Below are 25,413 nucleotides of genomic sequence, written 5' to 3'. Positions count from 1 at the left end.
ATAAACATGTTTGTTTTGGGCGATGCTGTTCCACACGAGTCCTGTAGATGGTGCTACTATGCATCGAGAAGCTTTTTGCTCATATATATATATATTTTTTTTTGTGTTGTTGTTTTTTTGTTTGTTTGGTGAAGTTAATAAGAACATCATTCTGCGCTTGCGGGCAAAAGGGCATTTAAACTCGTTAGCCTCTTTGCCAGTGTGTTGCAGTTTCCTGCTCGAAGCCAATGCTACGTTGCTATTAGCCACCGCTAAGTGCGTCATTCTGCTGCGCTGGAGGACATGGCGCTACTCGAGGGCCGTCTCGGAGGCTTTTTGAATGGATGTCACCTAGCAGCCTCACACGCACGCACGCACGCAAGGCCAGCAGATGGATACAAATGAGTTGCTCAGAACAAATTGGGAGAATAACCTTGAAAGGTTTAAGCCTGACGCACACTTTTCCCATTGAGGCGCCTAAAACGTGACGTGTACTGCGGTAAAGACTTTTTCGTTTATCTCCGTCAACTGTGAAGAAGGATGTGATTGACTAGACGGGTGTGTGCGCGCACGTGTGTGTGCGTGTGAGAGACGGGAGAAAAGGATTATCCACACACAGCTAATCTCTTTATTCCACTCAAATCTACAGCACATCTCCCCTTGACACTGAAAAAAAAAAAAGAGTTCCTGGTGCTCTGAGCGTGAGCACACATTTATATAAAAAAATAAATCAATTTTAAAAAAAACACGCAGTCAGTCACAATCGCCTTGGTGTTGCACGTCGACCAGGGGTGTCAAACTCATTTTGGTCGCGGGCCACATCGTAGTTATGACTTCCCTCGGAGGGCCGCTACAACTGTGAAACCGCATAAATGAAAGATTACCTCATATGCTGTAATTATATGCGGTATACACAACACATTGATGAATAGCCAGGTTTGAAATCAGAAGCCTATAAAAACGTGTTTTTCCACTATTGCATTTCTTTTCAAAGGGGGATTGGTAACAACAACAACAAAAATGCTTGCAAATATCTCAATGATATTACACCAGAACACAATGAGCAATTTTGGTTCGCTCCCGCGGGCCACATAAAAGGATGTGGCGGGCCAGATCTGGTCCCCGGGCCACCAGTTTGATAGGTGTGACGTAGACGAACGGAAATGCAGACGTTGCATCAAAGTCGAAGCGTGCGACGGAGGTGTTTCTCAGATGTTCTGTCACCTTTTGTGTTATTATTCACCGCGCTAATGTGTCACTGTTCGACTGCTGAACGGCGGACGTGTGCGTGAAGTCGCGATGACAGACCCGACAAGATGGCTGACGAAAACGGACACACAAAAAAAAAAATCACGTTTCACTTTCAGTTGTGACTATTTTTAGCACCTTCGCTGATTCCGTCGTTGCAGCGAGCCAAACGGGTCTGATTCGTTTGCCTTGAGACAAACAAACTTGACGACGTAGCCTTCAGTTAGCCCGAAGTGCCCCGCGATTGCCGTGCATCATTTCTCCATCTCACTACTTGGGCGCAATGAATTCCCGCAACCTCCCGACTAGCTTGCTGCCTAAACGGGCCGCTTTCGAAATCCAAACTGAAAATGTATCACGATGACCGTCTCGAACTGTTTGCTCTCGTCGTTCACGGCCTAGCCGCGTAGTAACCATCTGAGTCCACGTCGGGTCTGGTGACGGAGTGTGTCAATGAAGACGCTAATTAGCCAGCGGCCGCTCCGCCGCCCGCGTCGTCGTCGTCGCCCTCGCGGAGACCTTCCGTCGACCCGCCGAGTGTTGCGGCTTTCGTCGTCGCGCACATTTCTGACACTTTTCCAAGTATTCGGAGCTCGGCTGCGTTGGGCTGGGTTCTTGAAACATTTGCGTATCCCTGAAGGCTTGAAGCCAGCAAGGCGAAGAAGACGTGTTTACATGTGTTGCACGTCAACTCGGATCAAGCGTGGCAGGAAGGTGAAAATAGACGCTTTAATATTACACCTCCGCGCCTTACACATTAATTCCTCAGTGTGTGTGTGTGTGTGTGTGTGTGTCTGTGTGTGTTTGCCTTGTATTGCATCATGAAGCTGCACGCATCAGGAAAGTGATAATCAGCAGCTGCTCACGTGTCAGCAGTGTTGCAATGATAACCGGGCTTATAAGTACATTTTCAAATTTATGAAGCCAGTGCAAAATTACTTCTTTTTTTTATGTTTTCAGTTTATTTATATAATTTATTATTTATTTAGTTTATCGTTCTTTAATCAGTGGTGGGAAGTAAGGAAGTACAAATATTTCCTTATATTTCGGAGAATGATTTGATGTTGTCGGCTCTGAGTGTCGTTTACTTTTGTACTTAAGTACATTTCAGAGACTACTACTGCTACTTTTTTCTTTTACTTGAGTGAAGGAGTTGTATCAGTACTTCTTTTAACTTTCGACTTTTAACAGTCGCACCGCTTGTCTTTGATCAATTGACGTCTTGCTGATTTTTTTTTTCAAGCTGCAGCAGAAACCTCTTCTGTGCTCGTGCTGCCCTCATGTGGAAAATCATTGTCATTACAACTACATAAAACAACGCGGTACATACTGAAATACACAAGGCCATTATTTGTCAGTATGTGCACTGACACGATGCGACCCAAATGACAAGCACTATATTTAAAATGGACGAATGAAACAACAAAAATGTGGAGCGAAACACTAAATGAAGTTTAAAGCTAGCCAATAGCACGCGTTTCACCTTCAAAGCAACAAAAAGTCAACATCTCATGCAGAAGCTTCCACAATCGTCAATGACAAGTTCATTTATTTTCTGTCTCTGTGTTTATTATTTCTTCCTGCCTGTGAATCTGCTGCCTCACCTATGACCTCTGAACCCGGCGGGGGCCATCGCTTAAGCTGCTTCGGCTCCGGGAAGTTCAAAGGTCACGAGGTGACCTGAGAGGAAGCCGGCGAGACACACGCACACAGGCGAAAAGGACGGACAGAGGGCACACAGAGGTAATACCTCGGCTCGCTTATCAGTCAAAACTGAGCATTGTTCATGTGTGGGTGTGCCCAATGTTGGGCACAACGGTGGTTAGCTGGTCGGCATGCAGTTAAACATGTCTTCATTGTGCTAGTGAGGGGAGAGGAGTAGCGGGATACGCGCCGGACTGGTTGATTGGCCAACGGCGCGGCCTATGGAGACCACTCACGCTCACATTCATGAGACTAAACTATTATTTTATTCAAATATAACAATATTAAAATAAGGTAGCATTTCAATATGAAAATGTTTTATGCCCTTGAGCAAAAAAAAAAAAAAAAAAAGTTTGCCCACTCCTGGTGTAATTTAAGCGCGTCGTCATTTTTTATCTTCTGTATTTTTTGACCCAAAGAATGTCACAGACCTTTTTAAGGAGACCAATTATTGTGGGGAGGGAAAAAACTACATAATGCAATTCCTTTTTATTTTTTAACACACCTAGCATTCACACAGACACGACAATAATAATCTTCATCATTATATTCATGCAATTTTTTGTTGTTGTTGTCGTTGTCCAAAGGAAGCAGCAGACAGACCCTTGTCAATTTGGAATAATCGAAAAAACACTAAGTGCTAATAATAATAATAATAAATAAATCATTTGTCTGCGAACTCCTTCGTGAACCAGTAGTTGTTTGCTGTGTATATCCGGGAAGAAGCAGCAAAAAAGAGGTGCGTACGGTCAGTTTATCAGCTTCTCGTCTTATGTACAAACAGATGAGATGGTGGCTCAGTCTTGCTGGTCTGGTCTGGGGGGGGGCCAGACCCCTTTCAGGCGGTCCCGTCGTCAAAGTAGGTCTGCTCGATGCGCCTGCAGAAGGACAGCAAGTTCCCGTAGCTGCGCACGCGCTCGGCCAGCTCGGTGCTGGTCAGCCGGGTGGTCAGGATGGTGAACAGGTGACCGAACACCAGGGCGTCCAGCTCGGTCGGCCTGAAGAAATACACGATTTCTTGTGCAAACTAAACTACACGGTGGATGACATACATGTGTATTACAGCCACAATTACAAAATATGTATACAATTTTGTCTCGCTAATTCTCGCTCAGATGATCTCAAACTTGAACGAAAAGTGCAAAAATTAAATTGAGTTTCCAGTAATCCCTGGCAAATTTGCGCCTCACTAATCACATTTTTTTGTGCTCTTTCTAAAACGAGTGTTTCGGAACCATCATTTGTGGTATATTTATAGTTTAAACTGTTAAATATAGTCAATTCTAAACAGTTTTCGGGGGTGCCAATTACCTGCGGTTTTTCGCTGTATTCATTTCATTATTTTTTACTTTCCTGTAGTTGCTGCCTGGTGTTGATGCTTGTGGAGTTAGGTGCAATTTATGCGTGCGGTTTGTGTCGAAAGAAGCAGCCATACTGGATATGTATCACTTGAAGCGTACATGAAAATATACAGTAAAAATAAATAAAATGGATCTAGACTATAATACGCAATTGTGAACTTGGACCTGCAATGCAAATCCAGGCCAAGGGGGATCTGGGTAATTAAAGCTTTCTGCCACAGGGTGGTGCTAAAGACACCAGTTCATATTCTTAGTGTTCTTCCTTGTAAAACCGACAAATACTAACTATATTACAAATACAGAGAGTACAGAGCACTATTAACACTGTTAAAAAAAAAAAAAAAAAAAAAAAAAAAAAAAGAATTAAACTAAGACTAAAATAAAAAAAATAAAAAATAAATAAAAAACAGCTGGTATAGGGCAGGAATGGGCCCAGTACACATGTATGATAATTTATCTATCAAGAGTCCCATTCTACTTGATTCATTTAGCTGCTAAAATTAACATTATTTACTGTTGATTGAATGTATTAATTGTTGCGTTTATTTTTATGCATTTGTCTAATAAATGGTGAGTTTATTTATTGTAAACAATAAATTATAGTCGTAAAATAAACCATTTTACACATACGTTTAACTTTTTTTTTTTAATTAAGTAATAGCTGAGCTTTGGTTCCACAGAAGAAAAAAAACTCAAATTTGCGAATAGCGAACCACCACTCGGCAGGAGTTCACGCTTCTGAGAATGGAGTCTGATAGCCTCCGCTACGTACTGTTTATTGAAGAAGAAGGGCTGCGTTCCGAGGCGCTGAGAGAGAGCCTGGCAGCACTGACTCACATCCTCGTACACCTGAAACGCAAAACGTGTTACGCGGACCGCCCCAACAATAATCCAACTACGGCGATTGCTGACCTGCTCCAGGTTTTTCCCCCCCCAGCCGATGGCGTTCATCTTCCGGCGCACCTCCCACTGTTTCTGGTAGGCCAGGAAGGTGCTGAGGGGCCACGAGTAGGGGCTGCTGTACCTGGGACGAGTGATCTGAAGCCCACAGAGACGCGTCACGGAGGCGCGGACGTGGATTTGACGGCGCTCGACGAGAAGAGCCGACTCACCTCAGCGGCTGTGCCGTCGTCACACCACTGGATGTACAGCTGGAGAAGACGCGCATAAGCCAAAACGCTTATTGGTGGTTTATTCAATCATTTTGAGGGCTTCAAAATTTCAAACATACACAAGTGCGCGCGAGGTCAGAAGGGAACCACCTCTGCCTTACTTGAGTGTGCCAGATTGTGTTTGCACGTGTACGTGTGTGAGAGTGTGTGCGTGTACCTCAGCAGTCAGCAGCATGTTGTTGACCAGCTCCATGTACGCTTTCATTTCGGCCCTCTGAATGTCGTCCAAGCCCTCGCTCAGAGAGTGGCCCTGAAGTGACGACAAATAGGATCCTCAAATGTATTACATTGGACAACAACAGCAACGTTGTTGTTGTTTTTTAAGACAACAGTCTTGACTGTGGAAGAAACGATTTCTACTATGTCTGTTATTTCCTATCGGGAAGAAAATCCTCGTGTGGCTGTCGCCCACCTTGGCTTTGGTGAACTGCACTATTGGGCCCAGTTCTGACACCACCTGGTTGCCCACGTGGATGAAGGGAATCTTGCCTGAAGAGGGAATAATGAAAGCGCTTTTGACTCCATTTTCCATTCAAACAAATAAGATTGATATGAAAATGAAATGCATTTGCCGGTGAACTCACCAGAGGGCGACATGTACTCGGCATTGGCTTTGCACACCACCTGCACGGGCAGACCGCACATCCGCAAGTAGGCCTGCACAGGAGGCAAAGCGGGCACAGAGGACACGTCATTAGGCACGAAATCTGATGAGCTCCGATACACAGCTCTAAAAAGTAGGATTTTACCTGGACGGCGAGGGACGAGGCGCACTCCGACAGCAGAATCTGATCCTCTGCACAAGTCAAAAAATATGTCATCGTTAATATTTTCTTCATGTATTCATCTCTGAAGGGAAATCCGAGTTACATACACAGCAAGATCTCAGTGAATATGATGATTTATGAAAAAGAACACTCACCCTTCAGCGGCTGGTACAAGGCTGCACTCTCGGGCCACGGCTCAGCGGCTGCGCAAGTCATAAACACAACAGATTAAGATTTAAAGGTGAAATAAATAATATAAACATTGTCACAGTAATGTCTCTCTCACAATGTAAAGCAAACGTCATCTTTATAGAAGCATAACATAATCTAGCTCTTGTATTGGATCTGATTGGCAGGTGTACCTAATGTAGGGGTCAATGCCTAACCAGGACTGCTACTTACATTAAGAAAATAATTTAAATCGGAATACTTTTCCTGGGTAACATTCTCAGCCTCTTATTACGATACAAGAGCATACTGACTGTTTTAAATTTAAACGTTTAATTTTGAGGAGGTCAGAGTCCACTCAGAACGGAAGTTACAAGTCTCCCCGCAAAATGGCGGGCTCAAGTGTGTTTCCGGGTCACAAGGAGCGCAAAACTGAGGAGAGGAATGCCAACAGAGATTCAAAAACGGCTAAATACGACACAAACGTACGTAAAACAATTATATGATCATATAATTATATAATAATTATTATTATTATTGTAATCAACGGTGAGAAACGTATGCCAAATTCCAACTATAACAAACATGTGCTTGTTGAGGAATCTTCTACCGGAAGCCAAGTACATTTCTCCACGACGTCACTTCGCGGGTTTTAAATTCACTAAAGTCAAATCCTGCAACAGCCCTCCACTTGTTTGGTCACGTAAATTGCGTTAAATCGAAACATGCTGCTTGTTTGGCCACGTAAAATGCGCTTTTTGAGTCCAAACCTAGCTAATGACGTAAATGTTTCGTTACCATTCTAGGACTCTGCAAGTGTCTATCTACGCTCATACATTGGAGCTAAAAACTCATTGCTACTGCTAGAGTAATTAAGAAAAATTATGTTCAATTAACATTTAATTTGCTGTGCCGACGCTGAAGAAAATGTCGTTAGCGAGCTAGCTGGCTAGCGAAAGTCGCTGTGCAGTGACGCTAAAAGATGCAACACTTTACCGGCCATTTGTGACACGAAGGCGTCCGCCGCAAGAGACATGTTTGCTCTTAGTTCCTCCCTTTCAATATCCTGTATATGATAAAAGTGGGAAATTGTTGCAAAGCTAATGTCAGCTGTGTTTCATGAGTTTGAGGGCAAAGCTTTGCCGTCACCGAGTGGCCCGCCAGCACTTCCTGGTCCGACGGGGAACATTTTATGCGAATATTGGTTCCGCTACTAGACTGAAAATGTCACTCATAATTTTCCCTTTCCTCTTCCTTCCATTAAAGACAGACACCTAGACTCGAGTATAAATTAATACGCGAAAGGGGTAAGAGGAAACTATATATATATATATATATATATATATATATATATATATATATATATATTTAGAAAATAAACCAAGACAAAATTCAGAAGAGAGTGCCACCATCTTTAGTGTGTGTGTGTGTGTGTGTGTGTGTGTGTGTGAGAGGGGAGGCATCCAGCGAAGGGGTAAAAACAAAGGTGACATGATGCAAATTTAAATCATATTGCTTCCTATGGTGGAATTGGCTTGTTTTAGGGGCAAATCTGTTTGGTGCAGTGAGCCAGAGCAAAAGAACCACTTTCGCTCTGGAACTTCCACCAGCCGAAAGCAGAGGATGTCATTGACTGTGACTATGTTAATTATCCCCACTGTTATGTCACAGTGGGGTGCAAGCGCAAAAGCTCACAGACACGTTTTCAGAAATAGGCAGGTGAGTAACAATTTACTTGGTTTAATTAATAATAATATTGATGAGTGTGAGGTGTTGACTGCCTTTTTTTTTTTTTTTTTTTTAGATGCAGTTCGCGCATCGGCCACACGGGGGCGTCCTTGTTCCAACAGAGCCAGATGGAAGCGAAACGCTTCTAACGTTTCGAGATGGACAAAAAAGAAGACGAAAGGTACTCTTCGTGTCATTTGCTCATGTCACGCTTGTAAATGCTAGTGAAGCGTTATGGGTCTGCGTGATGTCGACTTATACTGACCTTAACCCGGTTGAATTGATCGTGAGCTCATTGTTTGTGTGAAGTCCCATTTTGGATCGATCTGTGGCAAATGTTCTCAGTCAGTCTGCAGTGCCCCCCCCCCCCCCCCCCCCCCGTTTTGATCAATCTCTGGTGACTTTTCCTGCCCATTTGTCTCCAACGGAAGCCTCCAATTAAAGCAGCGAGCACCAAAGCAGAAGCGCCCCAGAGACTATATTTGGGACTTCCTTCATTCACGGAAACATTTGAATCTGAACTTTTAACTTGACTGATCGACGACTATTAACGTGTTTATGTTTTCTGTATTCCTTTGTTTCCCTTCCTTGGTCCATATTTCTCGAAAACACTGCTGTCTTCGCAGTATTTTTTGTATTGTTTATTTATCTAGGTCTCGTCTGTAGTCCACATGTTGTTCAAATGTTTGCAAAGTTTTCACCCCAAACGCAGACTTGAACTTTGCTTTGAAACCTTTTTGCACCTTAGTTTAATTTCCCTTTCCTAAAATACTGCTTTATTTATAGATGAGACTTTTATTTCGTTTAAAACATGTTTTTGCATTTTTATTTATCTCCCCTAGTCCACATTTGGTGAAAATAATACTTTCCAACGTTTTCAGACCAAGCACATTTTCATTTCCCTTCTCTAGTCCATATTTTGTTGACATATTGCTTTATTTGCAACATTTTCAGACCAAATACAGATACTTGATTTCAAACTGGTTTTCTGTCTATTTATGTCTTTTGTTTTCCTTCAAATTGAGTCTTTTACTTAATTTTAAAACCTCGCGTGCATGTGTGCAAGACAGATTAAAACACTAAAGTGGTGTAGTGTAAAGCTTTTTATTTACCTATCCAAGCTTTTTTTTAATATATATATATCAAAATGGTTTTTTTTTTGCCCCCCACCCCCATATATATAAAAGTCGTACACGGATGTTTTTTTTTTTTTCTTTTTTTTTTTCTTTTCTTTCCCCTGTACTTTCTCACATACAAAAACGACACACATTTGCAGCTAACGAGAATAAAATATGCTTTGGAATGTACACGTAATAAAAAAAAAAATCATAAGTACTAACGGAGGCAAAATATAGCATATTACACTGGAATAATAATAAAGAAAAACACGTTATTATTCTTTCGATGTTGGTGCTGGATGGACTTTTAAGACCCTGTAAGGAAACCCTGAGACAAATATGCAAACACCTTTTGGGGCTCAGCTGCGTGTGTGTGTGTGTGTGTGTGTGTCACATAAAATCAACAGCGTGCCCATTTGTCGCCTACGTGTGTCATCTTTGCGTTTGTCCTTCAAAATAAAATAAAAAAAGAAAAAGAAAAAAAACACACATTTTGGTCACGTGCATCCAAGTAATACTCTGCCTCGCTCTTATACAACCCTGTATTACGCTTTGTTGTTGTTTGTTTTTTTACCCTGTAGAAATAATAATAATAATAATAATAATAATAATAGTAATTCCAAAAGAACCCTGTTCTGTCCAAAACAAAGCAATCAGTTCTTCCAGGAGATGCAGAAGTTGAGGGGAAGATGCTCGGCTACATGTTTAAGGCTAAACGCACGCCGGAGGAATGTGGGCCCGGGTCGTCACTGGCTCCGAATGTCACACCGGGATGTCCGCCTTGTCGGCGCTTTTCTTGGCCTTGCCGCGTCCCTTGGTGTTGGGCAGCTTGTTGTCCTTCTTCCAGCGCATGCGCCGGTTCTGGAACCACACCTTGACCTGGCGCTCGGACAGGCCGAGGGCGTGCGCCACCTCCAGGCGGCGGCGGCGCGTCAGGTAGCGGCTGAAGTGGAACTCCTTCTCCAGCTCCAGGACCTGCTGGCGCGTGTAGGCCGTGCGCAGGCGCTTTGGCTCCGGGCCCGGGTGGTTCGGGTTCACTGCGCGGGACACGGAAAGCCTCACGTCATTGCTTTGCAGTCGCGATCGCAAACGATAAGCGTCATAAGCTTTATCGATCCCGCCCGAAGCAACATTTCTAAATGACAAAGAGCATCGTATAAGAACAACGGCAAACGAAAATAAAGTGACGCGCTACGTTTACAGTTTAAAAAAAGGAAATCCGGTAATTGTCGGTGATGTCAGTTAAGTGGGTTTGTGGCTAAATTGCTTAGTAAACGCAGATCTCAAATCAATCAAATGGCCATCACGTCGTCTTTGTTTCGCGTATGGTGCACTTTTATTCGATAAATATTGTATATACAGTGTACATATACGGACACGTGTGTGCGTTATCTCAATATCATCTCACACATTTTTGTCGTTATGTAAAGATACATGGATATCAAGCATTTTTAGGCTGCGCATTTGTTACAGAAAAAAATGAATTCATGCGACTATTTTTACTTATATAACGTATAAAAACCTAAAACTCCCTTTACTTAATAAAATACCGCACATCATAATATTGCATGATTTTATATTTTAATCTTATTTTATATAGCCTCGTGCTGCGATTTTATTTTTCCCAGGAGCATATTAAAAGCAATCAAATGTATTGACTAATTGATTTCCATATTCCCATTATATTCACTATATCATTAGTCTTTTTTTTTTTTTTCAGTGCAGTTCCATTCCTGTCGTGTGCGCGCGCGCGCGTGTGTGTGTGTGTGTGCGCGCGCGCGTCTCCATTGGCGGTTAAGCTGCAAACTGGTTAAGAAACCATTTTGGACTATTAACGCGCATCTCTTTGTTCGCTGGAAGGGCGCGCGCGCGCGCGCGCCGCACACACAAGCGCACAAGCTGCGGCAGAGCCATAAAACTTTATGGCGGCTGTAATTCTGCCGGACTCTCACAGCGGCCATAAATAACTCAGCGCAAGAAATGCTGCTCCCAAATGGACAAAACATTACAACAAGTGTGTGCGTGTGTTTGGGGGTGTTAGATGAGCTGCTGGGGTGGGGGGGGCAAGAGGAGAGACACGGAACAATAAAGCAAAATGACGTCCGGGGTGTTGAAAAGCGTGAGCGCGAGATTCGAACGGCGTGGTCTTGCTCACCGTGGGCGATGTGCACCTTCTTCATCCACGGGTACACCACGACGGGCGGCTTGTCCTTGGCCTGGTGGGCCCCCCCGACGCCTCGCCTCTGCACCTGAGCGGGCTTCCCGGCGCACGTCGTCCACATCTCCGGGAAGCCGCCCTCCTTCCCGCAGGCGTGCATGTCGCGCTCGGCGTAGCCGGGGAAGGGCGCGCCTCGCTGGGGCAGCCGCTCGGCATCGTCCCGCTCCCGCTGCCGCCGCTGCTGCTGCTGCTGCTGCTGCTGCTGCGCCTGCAACGAGTGTTCGTAGGCGGTCGGCTGCGGCGCGTAGCCGGGCTCGGCCGCAGGGGCCTCGGCGGCGGCGGGGGGCTGCTGCCGGTGCAGGTAGCGGCCGCCGCCGTAGGCGCCGCAGTCCGGGGGGCTGTCGTAGTACCCCCCCTGGTCCGCGAAATGACTGTAATCTTCTTCGCAAGTCGGGAAGTGCGGCTCGGCGCCGTATTTGCAGCTCGCCGCGTACGACTCCATGATTGATTTATAGCGAGGCTGCTAGGAGAATACTAATTTTTCTTTTTCCCCTCTCTCTCTCTCTCTCTCTTTTTCTCTCTCTCTCTCTCTCTCTCTATCTATCCCTCTACCCCTTCGCCCCGTGTCCCCCTTTCCCCCCTCTGGCATCAAGCCACCCCGCGGCTGTCAAATAGACGGACGGCCGTGAGGAGCACGTGACTCGCCAGCTCAGCCAATGGGGAGGCATCTTTTTTCTCTTTTTTTTGCAGGTCTTATTTTTACTTTTTTTTTTTTTAATAACAAAATTGGTACCTCGTTGGCCTAATGAAGATTTGCTGGCGGGGCTAAATTGGAAAATTGGATGTTTGTGGATTGGAACTGCTGCGTCATTATTTATCTTATCTGTATAAGCCAGCCATCTATCTTACCCCCCCCCCCCCCCCCCCCCCCACAAACCCCCTTCCTATTGAGCACGCACGGTAGATTTATGACTTATAGCTGACGGACCTCTACCCCCACAGATGGGGCCCCCCGAGCTGAAAAATTAATCGGGCCCATATTGAAGGGACGCGGGGGCCATATTTGTCCTCGCGGGCGCGCAACAACAGGGAGAAAGGCACAAAAAGACCCCCAGACACTGACTAGTGGTTGGCTTTGTTGCGGGCCGGGGTCAGCTCGAGGTGTCCCGTTCACCATCGCGCCACCATCGTCCCCATCCTCATCATCATCATCATCATCGTCGTCGTCGGGGTCTATCTAAAAGCCACTTTGGAAAAATGATGCAGCTGCTGTGGGGGGGGGATCAAAAAAAAGAAATCACGCAAAGGCGTTTAAAAAATGATGTTTTTGACATAGAAAATACAAAAGTGGCTAAATTGAGCCCTCACACGAAGACAAATAAATGATACTCCATTGGAAACCCCCCCTAAAAAAAAAAATAATAATAATAAGCATTCATTCCCCGTAACGCACTGCATTGTTTTGGCATGCTTGTGCTTTTGGTGCTTTTGGCTCCAGTGGAGCCTTTATTCCATCTGGGCTGACCCCAGAGCAGATCTGTTCGATCTGGCCGACAGAGATTCCTTCATGACACCCATCACGTGTGCCTTTGGACCCCGCCGCTATTTTTGTCTTTTTCTCTCAACGGACACATTTCATTTGAGACGATGACATGAATTTAAAGGCCGGGAATCATTGGATCAAAAAAATTACAGTGCAAAATCAAGTCATTCTAAATTGTCTTGTCTTATTGACAAAATGCATTTTGTTACCAGGCCTTGGAAAGCATGGCAAGCCGAGATGCAAAAAAAAAAAAAAAAAAAGACATTGAGGAGTTTTTTTGCGAGGTTCAATTTGGAACGGGAAAGACGGCAAACGCGCTGTTGGCGAATGTGTCGTTTACTTGAATTGGGTTTGTGTGCGCGTGTGGAAAATGGGGAATTCTGGGGAAAGGGGGGAAATTTGCGGAATGTGAATTATTGATGTCTTCAATGAGTTCACTGGTTTGAATTGGTGCAGAAATGTGGAAGGAGTACAATGGCGCAAATCGTGAGAATAATATTCATAAAACACATTTGATTGGGAATAACACACTTGTATGAACGTGGCGCAACAAAATAAGCCATCGATGTTTTTTTCCCACCACAATGCTGTTTTGGGAGCTTGAAATCGTAAAGATTCCAAAAAGTCCAACAACAGTCGTCTATAAAACATGAAAGACGTTTTATACCTCTGCAAAAGTTTGACATGATTGTCATTTACACAAAGCTGTCCACTTGTCTTCTTGGTCTTCTCCAAACGTGTTTTGTTTTTTTTCCCCCCGTTCTTTTCTTTCTTTGCTACCCTGCGAATATTGGAGTTGCGATTTTGAATGATGGGCGTCACGTGGTGGATGCACTTCGCAGGAATGGCGTCATCGAGCTCACGATGCCAAGCGGCAGACGCTCGCACACAACATCTCTTCGACGCAGAAATGTCGCCAACACTCGCGGCAAAGACTCGCTAAAACCTCCACGAACAACCCAGGCTAAACTTTGTTTCTCCCCGACATACAAAGATGGACGTCCCTTAGTTGAGGTGTATAACTTCACTATACTTCCTTGATGCCAATTACAGCGAACCCCCACTATTAGCGGCCATGAGGTACTGAGCCCTGCCGCGAATAGTGAAAATCTGCAAGTAATCGACATCGACAGGCCCCCCCCCCCCACAGGTTTGTTCTTCCTTATATTTGCCACAAGGAGGCGGCAAAGCGCTACTTATGTCGAAATGAAACTTTTCAAATGTCACCACAACGTACTTCCTTGACACCGATATGCCAGCAGACGGTCCTTGTGGTCAGGCCAAAGCGCGACCTTGCCAGGTTCACTGTACAGCGGAACCTCGATTTCACGGACGGAAAAATTGCGTCCAGTTGGAACTCATCATCATCCCTCCCATGCACCAGCGAAGTAAGTTTGGAAGAACCTTAAAGCTTTTGAAACATTTTAAAGCTTTTTTTTTTTTTGTATTTCATTTTAATTCTGAACTGTACTGGTGTTTTTAGACCATGAAAAAAGTGCGTCAATTTAACAGACTGCCTGATTTAACAGACGCCCCCTCCCCCCTATTAGTCTGTTAAATCAAGGTTCCACCGAATTTAGCAACCAAGACTTAAAAAAAAAAAAAAAAAAAAGTTAGCATTTTATATTTCTTTTGGGCAGTTCTAACAAAAAGAGAGATGGTTAAAAGATGAACCTACCAAATAATTACAATTTCACTTCGCGTTCAAAAACAAAAGAACACAGTCATGGTAAAAACAGGAAGAAAATTGGAGTTCTACAAAAACATAACATGTTAAAAAAAAAAAGTGCACGGCATCTGTTTTCTACAAATAATGTTGATTTCCTTCCATCAACCAAACAGTTGCGCCGGCATCGCTGCTCCTGAAAACTGAAGAATTTCCCTCTTAATGCGCTCTAGCGACCGGCCGCTGAAAGTCTCGAAAGCGACTGGACGTCGGCGGAGCTTCTCGCCGAGCAGAAAGTCAAGCAACCCGAATAGAAAAGACAGAGCGGCGCTCGTGAAGCTCTCGGGCTTTCGCCCCGCGTGTGAGGGCTGGTTAGTCGCCGCCCATAGACGCCCCTAGAACCCAATCTGTGACCGAGCAGAGTCCACACACATTCGGTTCTACAGGGTATTTATAGGCGAAGCGTGCACGCTCTCGAAGCTGTCCCCAACGCCATTCCTTGCTCCGGGAACACGTCAGTTCCCCGCGTCACAGTTGCACAGTTGGGTTTATATTGCCGGATGAACGTAGTGCTCGTGTTTTTGTCTGAGTTTCACACTCATTTTCCTGAGAATAAATTGTAACAAAGCAAAACGTAATCCACTGCGCTTAGTAGAAAGCTGAAATGTTTGGCTTGCTTGGAAACTTTCTATTGTTTGATGTATTTAATCTCGACAAAAACAACTCTTCCTCGACACTAAACCCTTTTGACTTTGATAAGAGTCGCTAGGCGAATGTAGTGGTCAAGCTTTTGTAGCATTTTTTTTTTTTTTTTTTTTTTTTTTACTGTTACCGTTTACTCCAAAATAAAAGTAATGCACAATCATTTGGACAAAAACGGCATTTTTGGCTGACTCGGAACATTTTGGGGATTTTACGAAAGAATCTCAACACGACGTTGTAACAGAGGGGCCTTAACCACTAGAAGTCTTGTACGGACGGTAATTGGTCGAAAACCTTTGAAAATGTGAGATTTTTATCAATGAATGAATGGAAAACTGTATTCTCCAAACCACTTTTTAATGTCGCTACAGTTTACGTCGCCATGCCAACATAGCGCTCATGTTTTTACCGCATTTGCTACTACCGTTTTCCTGATAATATATTATAACAGGGGGGGCTTTTTCTTGCAAACGTTTACAAACAAAAAGTAAAACACTAATTCGCGCAAAAGCGGCATTTTGGGCCGACTTGGAAAAGATTTGCGATTTTATGAAGGAATAAACAAATCTCTTTGAATGTCACGACATATTGTGTTGTCTGGCGAACGTAGCGCTCATGTGTTTGTCGACTTTTCGCAAGAATTTATTCAAAGAATTAGTCAAACAAAGCACATTTGCTTTGCCTGTAAGTCTACATGAGCAATTATTCTGATAAAATATTGTGTTTTCACAGCGCCTGTCGCTGAAAATAGCGACAAGAGTCAGTTGTTCCACTTTTTATTTTTTTTGCACATACAGTATTCCTATAACAAAGGCCCGAGACAACGACGGTACTGAACAACGCTGAAACGTTTTGAAACGTCCGCTTTTCACGGCTCGGAAACCGCACGGCCAAAACAACTTGGCTAAATTCGGTTTTCGATTTGAAAAGTTTTTCTCCAGAATCACGCGAAACCCAAAAGTGGTGTGGCGCGGAAAACTTTGAACACACACGCCCTCCGTTGTCACATTTTCCGCACTTCAGAAAAACGTCTGCCTTTACGAATCATTTGTTTTCCGACACGGCCGCTTGGAGCCCGTTTGGTAAACGTTATTGTTTTAAGTTCCTAAACGCAGTTGTCGCTAAACCCAGCCGCCAAAATAACCGCTTTGGTCTGCTTTCCGTTAATAATGTCACAGCATAATCACTTGCCCGCAAAACTCACGATGCGATATGTGATGCTGCCTTTCAACAACGCTAACGCTAGTCTCGCGACATCGCGACGATTGGAATTGAAAACCATTTACAACACAGCGTCGCAAAATCCATGAGGGTTTTGGACATACTTGGCAAATAAAGATTCTGATTCTGATTCGGACAAAGAATAGACTCTCTCCATACAACCAATGAAAACATATTTACCCGACGAGTTAAAAACGGATTATGAAACACGAAAACGAGCCGTTATTGCATCATGATTGACAACCATACAGCACATACATCCTATGGGTTATTTATTGAAAGTTTTTTTTGGGTTTTGTTTGGGGTTTTTTTTGCTCCATATGACACCGCCGACTGTTCACATTCCTTCTGTAAGTCGATTTATTCATGCAGTTGGCCATTGACGTCTCCGTGCGTCGTCAAATGTATTGACGATATGCTCAGTCTGAATTCCTCATGTGTGCCCGAAGATATTTTGGATTCTTGTACTTTTTGCGTTGCCACATGGAACCGGCATGTCCACATTGCGCGACTAATAAAGGCGTATTTTGTTCCATTCCGAGTTGGCGTAGGATGGGGGGAGAGGGGGTGCGGGGGTGGGGTGGCAAAAGTCGATTTTTAAAGTGAAATGCCACACGCAACAAAAGCATAATTGACGAAGAAGGCGTCCTCGTGGGTGTGTTTGAAAAATGATGTTTTAGCCAGCACAAACGCATTCATTCAGGCGGGACTATTAATCCAGGCCTTCAGTGCCTGCAGAAAAGGGGCTGAGCATTTTCATTTTTTTTCTTGACACAATTCTTCAGCTCCTTCTTTGCTGAAACGATTTCCCCCCCCCCCCCCCTCACCTCCACACACCTTTTGACTCACTAGCTGTGAACTTTGCAGCCCCCACCCCACGTTTTTTTCAACAACACCGCCACCGCCAACAACAGCGACGGGAGCTGAAAAGCGAGCATTCTTGTGCATGCAGGGAGAATGTAGCCTAGCTGCCGAGCGGGTCGCCGCAGGGTCAGTCAGAAGCGTTGACCGCGGCTTCACCGGACCCACCATTAGTCCGATGCGAGCTGGACAGGACTGGGTGGGGGAGGGGGGTGGGGCGACCACGCAGAGTTCATGAGTCGCTCGGCCATTGTTGCCGGCTTGTGCATTGTCGTGCAATTGTGCAGGCTAGTGCAACACACAACGTGCACCTCTTCTTTTTTTTAATATATCATTTCGCTCGTCACACAATTTCAGCTGAGCTCGCATTTGTATTGCGCACATGCGCCATCACGCGGGAGTCTGACGCCAACCGAGCCGGCAGTTGCGCGTGCAGTCGCTTGCCCCCCAAAAGCCATTCAGATGGCGGCTTTTCTTTCTCTCGAGGGGTCGTTTCGCTTTTTCATCTTAGACAGGCTGACCGCCGGCTCACCCCTGGTCCCCTCCGCCCCGGGCCCGCGGCCGGGTCAAAGCCGGGCTGAGAGCGCGCGGCTCTCCAAGCCGGTTTAGACATTAACTCGCGCGAGCCCTCCCGCAGCGCCACCGCCGCCAATTGGCATTTGCGGCTCCTCTGCTGCCAAAAGTGACACATTTTCTACCTTCTGTCACGTCAAATAGCGATTTTTTTTTTTCATGTGCAGCACTCTCCTAAGAAACACATTCAATGACAGAAATATTCCACTCAAGATGAATGCCTCGCAAAATTGCAGCAATCCTGCAATAAAACAGCCAAAGTCACTTGATGTGCTTTAATGTCCGAGTTTTCGGAGGGACCTCAAGTCAGCTAAAGAACTTGATTCGAACGACTACACTTGCTGCTCTTTAGCACTCCGAGCCAACACGAGCACGTGTGTGTGTGTGTGGGGGGGGGGGGAACAACAACAAAAACACACACACACAAAAACAAAACAAAGTATGCTGATGACTTGTCAACATGTCACGCTTCCACGAAAACATCCACCCGGACGAGCACCACGGGACATTTGGGACATTCGAGACATTTCCAAATCATGCACTTCTTAAATCCGTTTATTTTCTTTCCATTGCAATTAGAGGATTTCCATCGCCTCGTCCAAATATTCTAATTTTTGTTACATTGTGTAAAATATACCACGTGCAGTAGCAATATTTCTTTGAAGCATCTTTTTTTTTTTTTTTTTTTTTTTGCAATATGATTATTTCATCGCAATATACCTGACCACATTATTAAAACTAAAAACCTTTTGGGGGGGAAAATAGGACCATCAGTAGCAATTTTTCTTTTTTACTTTAAGATGTATACATGATCAAATACAAGAATTTTTTTTTTTTTTCACCTAATTTAAATTTAAATCAACTCATGATTTCAAAATCACACATCTTAAATAAGTGCGTTGGCTCTACGGAGACTACATATAAAGTTATACTCTATTAGACTAATGAAATTGAAATAAAATCAAATGAAATAAAATCCTCAACTTTTTTTCTGCGTTTTTGTGAGCATTCATTTAATTGAAAAAAAAAATGTCCATGAATGAATTGGTAGAATACACAAAATGATGAACATTTTTAACTATGAAATTCCAAATACAAATTTGGCACTAAGAGCATTTATTTGCAGAAAATGAAAAATCTGAAATTATGATTTGCAGAATTGCATTGTAATAATATATATATATATATATACATATATATATATATTTTTTTTTTAAATCTATATTTTTAATACACACAAAAATACAATATTTCCTGTCCATGGAAAATTTTAACGATTCAGTCTTTTAAATCACTCAACTCAATTTGAAAAAGTGAAGTAAGCAAAAATAAACGGAGCTTTCTTACCGGACGAGTCCATGTCACGTGCCCCCCCCCTTCCTCGCCCCCCCCCCCTCCCCCTCGCCCCGGGCTCGTCCTCCGTGAGCGCGTCCACGCGTGTCCCCGTTTGCAGCCCGAGTGACTTCATTGCACGACGACATATTTGCGGCACAGGTGGATGATGGGGCCCCTCTCGCTCATCCCAGCGGGGTCAACGCAGAGTCCCCGGACCATCGATTGCACCCCCGCGCCCCTCCCCTTGCATATCTCATAACGTGAATATGAAAACCCTTTGGCAGGTGAACCACGTCCTGCCTTCACGTGGATTTCGTGGTCGCTGTGGTCGCCTGCCGGCTGCCGTCTGAGTTTTATTTTGGGGCCTGACACGCCGACGGCAATAAAACACACTTTATTGCTATCACGTGGCCCACACACACACACACACACACACACACACTTTTCACATCCCCCACGCGGGCCCATAAATTGTCCTGGGTGGAAGAGAGAAAAAAAAAAAAAAAAAAAACTCTTTTGTATCACTTTTTGCTTCTAAAATACGAATAACATTGGACTTCTTCCATGTCAAATGCAATGCAAGCTTTCCAACATAGGACGTCGATTTAAATGATTTCATTTTCGTTTCTCACGTACCTGTGTTTGTATTCTTTTCTTTTTGGATGTCGCAACTGCCCTCGACGTGCGCGTACAAGTTGGCCGTCCAGACGTCTACTGCGCTCCTCTGTCCAAACAACCGTAAACGACTTTTTTTGTTTTTTTTGTTTTTTTGTTTTTGCATTTTTCCGGATGCCCCTGGAATGGTGGAACATTTGTTTCCTGCTTTGATTTTCGTATATGGAGAGCAATAAAGCCATAAAGTGGGCCCTGTGAAAACACGCGAACGCCACACGGTCTCTGTGTGTGCGTGTGTGTCGCCAAACGCTGCAAAAATACCCCCGAAAACCCGCCTCCGTCTTCAAACCACCTAAGGCTCTTTTCAAATATATTACAAAAGCGTAATGATCGTAAACGTGGGTATTTAAATGCGGTAGTTTGTCATGTATTTAACCACACTTGGTGATTTATGACCGCTGTAATGCGAAAGCTACATTTCCCCATGGCTTTGAATGCACCGTGGTGGCGGTGTGTTCAAGTTCGCTCGCTTTCAAGAGACAGACCGCGAGTGAGGGTGACTCCCTTTTTCTTCCAATGAAATAACTATAAATGCATCATTTATAGTTATTGAACTTCCTTGAATGACTGCACAGCTAACATTCGAAATCTGCATCGCGTTATCCAAACGACAAATTGACTGATTTAGGACATCTGCAACGTTAATACGGTGCTTCATTTCCCCATGACATTAAACGCACCCGGCTGACCTGCGTTCACTGTGACTCGGAAATGACGCGACTCGTCGCAACCGGACTTAATCTAGCGAAATAATCAATGGAGCCTTTATAGTAGTTCGTCACGAGCCCACGTTTTTATTGTTCATCTTGTAAAACCCAACAAGGTTTAAAGTATAAATATGTTGTTGTCTGAATGTGTACTATTGAAATATTTCGTGTTGTCATTGCATCTTCGTGTATCGTAACATCATATAACTTGCTCCAAACATGATGACATAAGGTTGCGTAACGTTCAAAAAAAATAAAAATAAGTAGAAAATGCTGAATACATTAAATATGTCTGCAGTGCCCAGTGCGCACAATTCGATTCTTTGTGTTGTAGCGCCCCCTAGTGGAGAAGAGTAACAACAGTAGACTGCGCTTTTGGGGAGGGGGAATGGGCGTCACCTGAGCATCTGCAGTGTTGCAGATATGATTCACCTTTTTGTTGTGTGCATTGTTTCATATTGTACAATCGGTCTCAAAAGTAGGATGTCATTCCTTCAACTTTATAGGAACGAACATATTTATAATCAAATCATCGATGGTCCCAAAGATTTGGCACGCTGCAGTGAGCGCTCTTGGCAAACATCACAAAACTTAGTTTTTGGCTGATCATTTATGTTTATGTTTTATGGTGGTTCACAACTGCACTGCGTCGCACCCGATACAATACAAATATAATAACCATAACATATTAGAAACAGCCCGTGCAGGTGTAGCCCCACACTGCAAACGACAAGCACAATGACATTATATAATTGTCACATTAATACTTCTCTATATAGCATCGATCATGATGAAATTTGTAAAGAGAGTGTTTTTTTGTTACCACTCATCAAATTCGAATGCCTAATTTGCCCGCGCATTGAACGCATTCACTGCCATTGACGGCTTTAGAAGTCAAATATCCAAGTTAACTGGGAAGGCTGGCAGTGAAGTGGGAATATATTAGTCCCTAATTATAAATCGGATTGAACTGACAATGTTCAACAAAAAGCTCTTGGCAGTACTATAATGCCCATTTTCAAAGAGGATCTTTTTTTTTCTCGTCTGTAATTGTAAAGGCAGAACTTTTGAATTTTGAATTTGTTGCCTCATTTCTTTTTATTCATCAATACGTCTCTAGCCATCCAAATTAAACATTGTCTTTATTTAGGCCGATTTTTATTTTTTGGGGGGATACATCTCTTGTTATGTTTTTATGTGTAGCCTGTTTAACACTCATATGTTCAGCTCTGTATAATTCGTGGTCGTGACCTTTCGAGGTGTATTAAAAATATTTCTAAGCGACTCTCCTGAGCTGAAACGGCGCTCCCCCCCCCCCCAAAAAAAAAACGAAATTAATTAAAAAATCAAATTGTTTCTCATTTAAAAGTTACTTTTCTGGCCTTTTACAGTTGCACATGTGCTTGTAAGACGTTGGAGCTTACGTGACAAATTTGCAGCTGTTCTTCTTCGCCTTCTTCTCGGGTAACGTCATCGTTTTTGTCATCCTACACACACACACACACACAAAGAGCAAAGCCACAATCAGCACCACAGCACAACTGTCCATCTGTCTGTGTCTTGGTGTAAATTTTCAAGGTTTGTGTGGCGTCACTATCGCCCTTTTGTTCCTTTTGTTGCACTCACACACACTCCCTGACCCGCACAAACACACACAGACACACACAGTTTTGCTGTGCCGCATTGCAGTAGGTTGTAAATACTGCCAGTGCCAGCTGAGCTCCAGTGCGCATCAGCAGTGAAATACTGTCTTTGTTTCTCCTCTATTAAACCCCCCCCCCCCACCCGCCCCCTGCAAACCCCGCCCCCTCCTCAGCGAAATGTGCAATTGTAAAAAGGGAAAAAAGAAAAACATGAAATACTGCCATCTTTGTGTGTGAAAGGGCCCTCGTAAAAAACAACAAAACAACAAGACGCCCGTGAAGGGAAAGGAGGGGGTCGTTACTTATTTCCATCCGGCTATAAGTGAGACCAAACGACTGCAATGTAATATTTAGACAACTTAAGTGAGCATTATGATATTTTCCCCAACGTTGTACTATCGTTAAGCTTCACGACACATTTAAACTTCTCCATTATGACAAAGAACAAGCATACAGTCTCCCCCCCCAAAATGCATATTATTATTATTAGTAGTAGTAGTAGTAGTAGTAGTAGTATCCCTGATGCTGTGGTGACGTCAGATGACGTCATCTCACTCCCGCTACCACTTTTCACCCATTTGCAAATGTCTGAAAATGTCCCCCCCAAAAAGTCTGCACGGAAACTTCATTGCGACTTCCCCTCCTTGTCCCTCCTGCTCGTGACGTCACCATTTAATCATCATTAATAACTGTGCATGTATGGTCGTCACATATGCACACTGTGTCACTTTATACACGTAATGCACAGTCAAGCTGCTTTTTAAAAACGTCACGTCACATTTCTCAATCGATGTATGAAAGCAATCGAGACAATATTACGTCATATTCATCATGCGAATGTTGTCAAAGTAGCCTACCCGTTCGTGTGATCATCCGGCGGGTTTTGCACGTCAGCGTCCTAAAAACAACAACAACAAAAAAAACAGTCGGTCGGTTCGCAGCAAAAGTTGCGGCGGGCGCGTGCGACGTCATTTTGCGTCAAGCTCCAGCGAGTCGAACGAAACGTGCGGAAATGCACGAAACAAGAAGAAGAAGTCAAAGAAGAAGAAGAAGAAGAAAGCAAGTTTGGCTGAGACGCGGGGAGAGGAGTCGTTACCGTGCGTGCGCGCGTGGGTCGAGGCGCGCGACGGCGGGAAGGAAAGGAAGCAAGAGGGAGGCGTGAGGGGTCACGTGAGCGGAAGCGGCCAATGGCGGCGGGCGTGCGCTCGTAAAAAACAACGGCAGCAAGAAGGCGTGAGGGTTTTTTTTGTTTTTTTTTGTTTTTTTTGTTGATTTGTGGCAGCTGCATTCGCGAGGAGCGGCCATCTTGGAAACTCGAGGAGGGGCAAGATCATAATTTCGCAAAGTGTTGTGATTATTATTCATTTTCCCGGATTTTAGTGTTGATCAGCACGATTTTCTCTCACTTGAGCGCTTCAGTCAGGCAACATTTTTTTCCCCCCCGCTCCCCCCGCCCCCACACCCTCCTTGCAATTCGGTAGAACAACCTTTAAAATACAAAATACACCAATATAAGTGTGTTTGTGTTACTGCATGGACATTTGTAGATGTTCAACGTTTTTTTTTTTTTCATTTCGATTTCAAAGTTTGATGAAGTGGTTTGTAGGGGGAGGCAAAGTCGTTAGACTTGAGTTCATTCGAATATCATTTGCAGATGATTCAAATGTCTTCAACTAACAAGCAATGTTTGATTGTTTTCGAGGAACAGATGGGAACATTATGTCAGTTCACCGCATTTTAATCACTTCCACCCCATGTGCATAATCAAATTATTATAATTTTTTTTTTTTGGTAGCTGTCAATATGATTTAAAAGGTTCTTATTTTTTTTTAAATCCCATTTGCTCTCATTTTCAGTTCGCCACAAAGAAAGCTGTTTTGTTGCAAAATGCACACGTGTGTGTTTTGGTTACTGGACCTTTATTTATAGTCCCTGATCAGCATGGGTTTAATCTCATTTTAATCGGCCAAAGAGACCATTTTTTAAAATTATTATTATCAGGAAATATGTATGTTTTTGTTCGTGTGAATTTCTAACAGTCAACCTGATGTTTTTATTTCATTTCTAATCCGATTTTTAGATTTTTCTTCGTTTCCCCTGATTATATTTTATCCAACAATGCTAAAAAAAACCCTGCTTTTTTGTTCTCTCCAAGAAAAACGTGGTGATGAATAATACAAGGCATATGATTTTTCTTTTTTACTGTAATCTAAATTTTAAAAAAAATAAAAATAAATCCAGTTCTTATTTTGCATTTCCAAGGCCAAAATCAGACAATAATGCCATCAAATTGAACTAAATGTCTTTTTAGCCACAGTTATGAACGTGAAATCTCATTTTCCATTCGCCATGTATGTATTTTTATCAAAAGCTTACAATGACGCATTCCAAAAAAAATCCGCTTAAATAGTGAGAATTTTATTTTATTTTATTTTATTTTTTTGCATTTACCTGGCGCCCATCTTTCTATTTTCCGATTAGTATTCAGCGTTGGTGTCTTGTGTGTGTGTGTGTGTCATGCAGAGGCCCAATGCCGCACTGCGGTGTTCCCATTTGAATAAATAACAATAAAATAACAATAATAATAATAATCACGATCATGCAGAATATAGGCACGTGTGGTGGCTCCAAATGATCACCATCATCCTCATCCTCATCATCGTCATGATTGTTTGTGTTGTTGACTACTTGGAATTGTTCAAAATCCATATCCAGTCTGTGGTCTAATAATGACTCCAAAATTTAATGTGAGTCGAATTGAAAGGCGATAAAAACATTTGCGTTTGTGTTGTGCCTTTTTTTTAATATATATATATACTTACACTAATTCGCTGTATAGTGACGGTTCTTCAGCACGTTGCTATGGTTACTGCTCTGCGTTTTTTATGACATTATATACACCCATCGGGCGTGTGTGTGTGTTGCCTCCCCCCCCCCCCCCCCCCCCCCCCGCCAACCGTCTAAAACACAATCGAGCTTCAGTGAGTTAAACAAAATCCAATTTCCAAAACATACAATGTCACTTCTGCGAAATGTTATGATGTCATTTGTCAATGTGATTTGGAACATTTTATTCCATTGCGA

At 43.5% G+C, this 25,413-nt stretch overlaps 2 protein-coding genes across 5 annotated transcripts; both read right to left on the bottom strand.

The window, feature by feature from the left end:
* Positions 1-3,294: 3,294 nt before the first annotated feature.
* On the bottom strand, positions 3,295-7,566 carry mtx2 (metaxin 2). The gene is made up of 10 exons (XM_061691010.1): positions 7,396-7,566; positions 6,387-6,434; positions 6,214-6,260; positions 6,049-6,121; positions 5,877-5,953; positions 5,622-5,714; positions 5,405-5,443; positions 5,205-5,330; positions 5,065-5,141; positions 3,295-3,929 (listed from the first exon to the last, which is right to left on the bottom strand). Exons 1-10 carry the CDS (start codon positions 7,433-7,435, stop codon positions 3,770-3,772), a joined length of 780 nt encoding a protein of 259 aa, XP_061546994.1. The 5' UTR covers positions 7,436-7,566; the 3' UTR covers positions 3,295-3,769.
* A 1,736-nt stretch (positions 7,567-9,302) lies between these two features.
* Positions 9,303-23,453, bottom strand: LOC133410183 (homeobox protein Hox-D4b-like). 4 transcript variants are annotated; one of them, XM_061691014.1, is made up of 7 exons: positions 23,426-23,453; positions 23,187-23,227; positions 22,111-22,173; positions 19,941-20,099; positions 12,527-12,672; positions 11,401-11,671; positions 9,303-10,282 (listed from the first exon to the last, which is right to left on the bottom strand). In XM_061691014.1, exons 5-7 carry the CDS (start codon positions 12,578-12,580, stop codon positions 10,008-10,010), a joined length of 600 nt encoding a protein of 199 aa, XP_061546998.1. In that variant the 5' UTR covers positions 12,581-12,672; positions 19,941-20,099; positions 22,111-22,173; positions 23,187-23,227; positions 23,426-23,453; the 3' UTR covers positions 9,303-10,007. The 4 variants fall into 4 exon arrangements, with proteins under 4 accessions (XP_061546998.1, XP_061546996.1, XP_061546997.1 ...); XM_061691012.1 differs by having other exon boundaries at positions 19,941-22,173; XM_061691013.1 differs by lacking the exon at positions 19,941-20,099.
* Between the last annotated feature and the right edge of the window lie 1,960 nt (positions 23,454-25,413).

This window comes from Phycodurus eques, chromosome 11, assembly GCF_024500275.1.
Source record: "Phycodurus eques isolate BA_2022a chromosome 11, UOR_Pequ_1.1, whole genome shotgun sequence".
NCBI lineage: Eukaryota > Metazoa > Chordata > Actinopteri > Syngnathiformes > Syngnathidae > Phycodurus > Phycodurus eques.
This window is presented reverse-complemented; position numbering and strand designations above follow the sequence as displayed.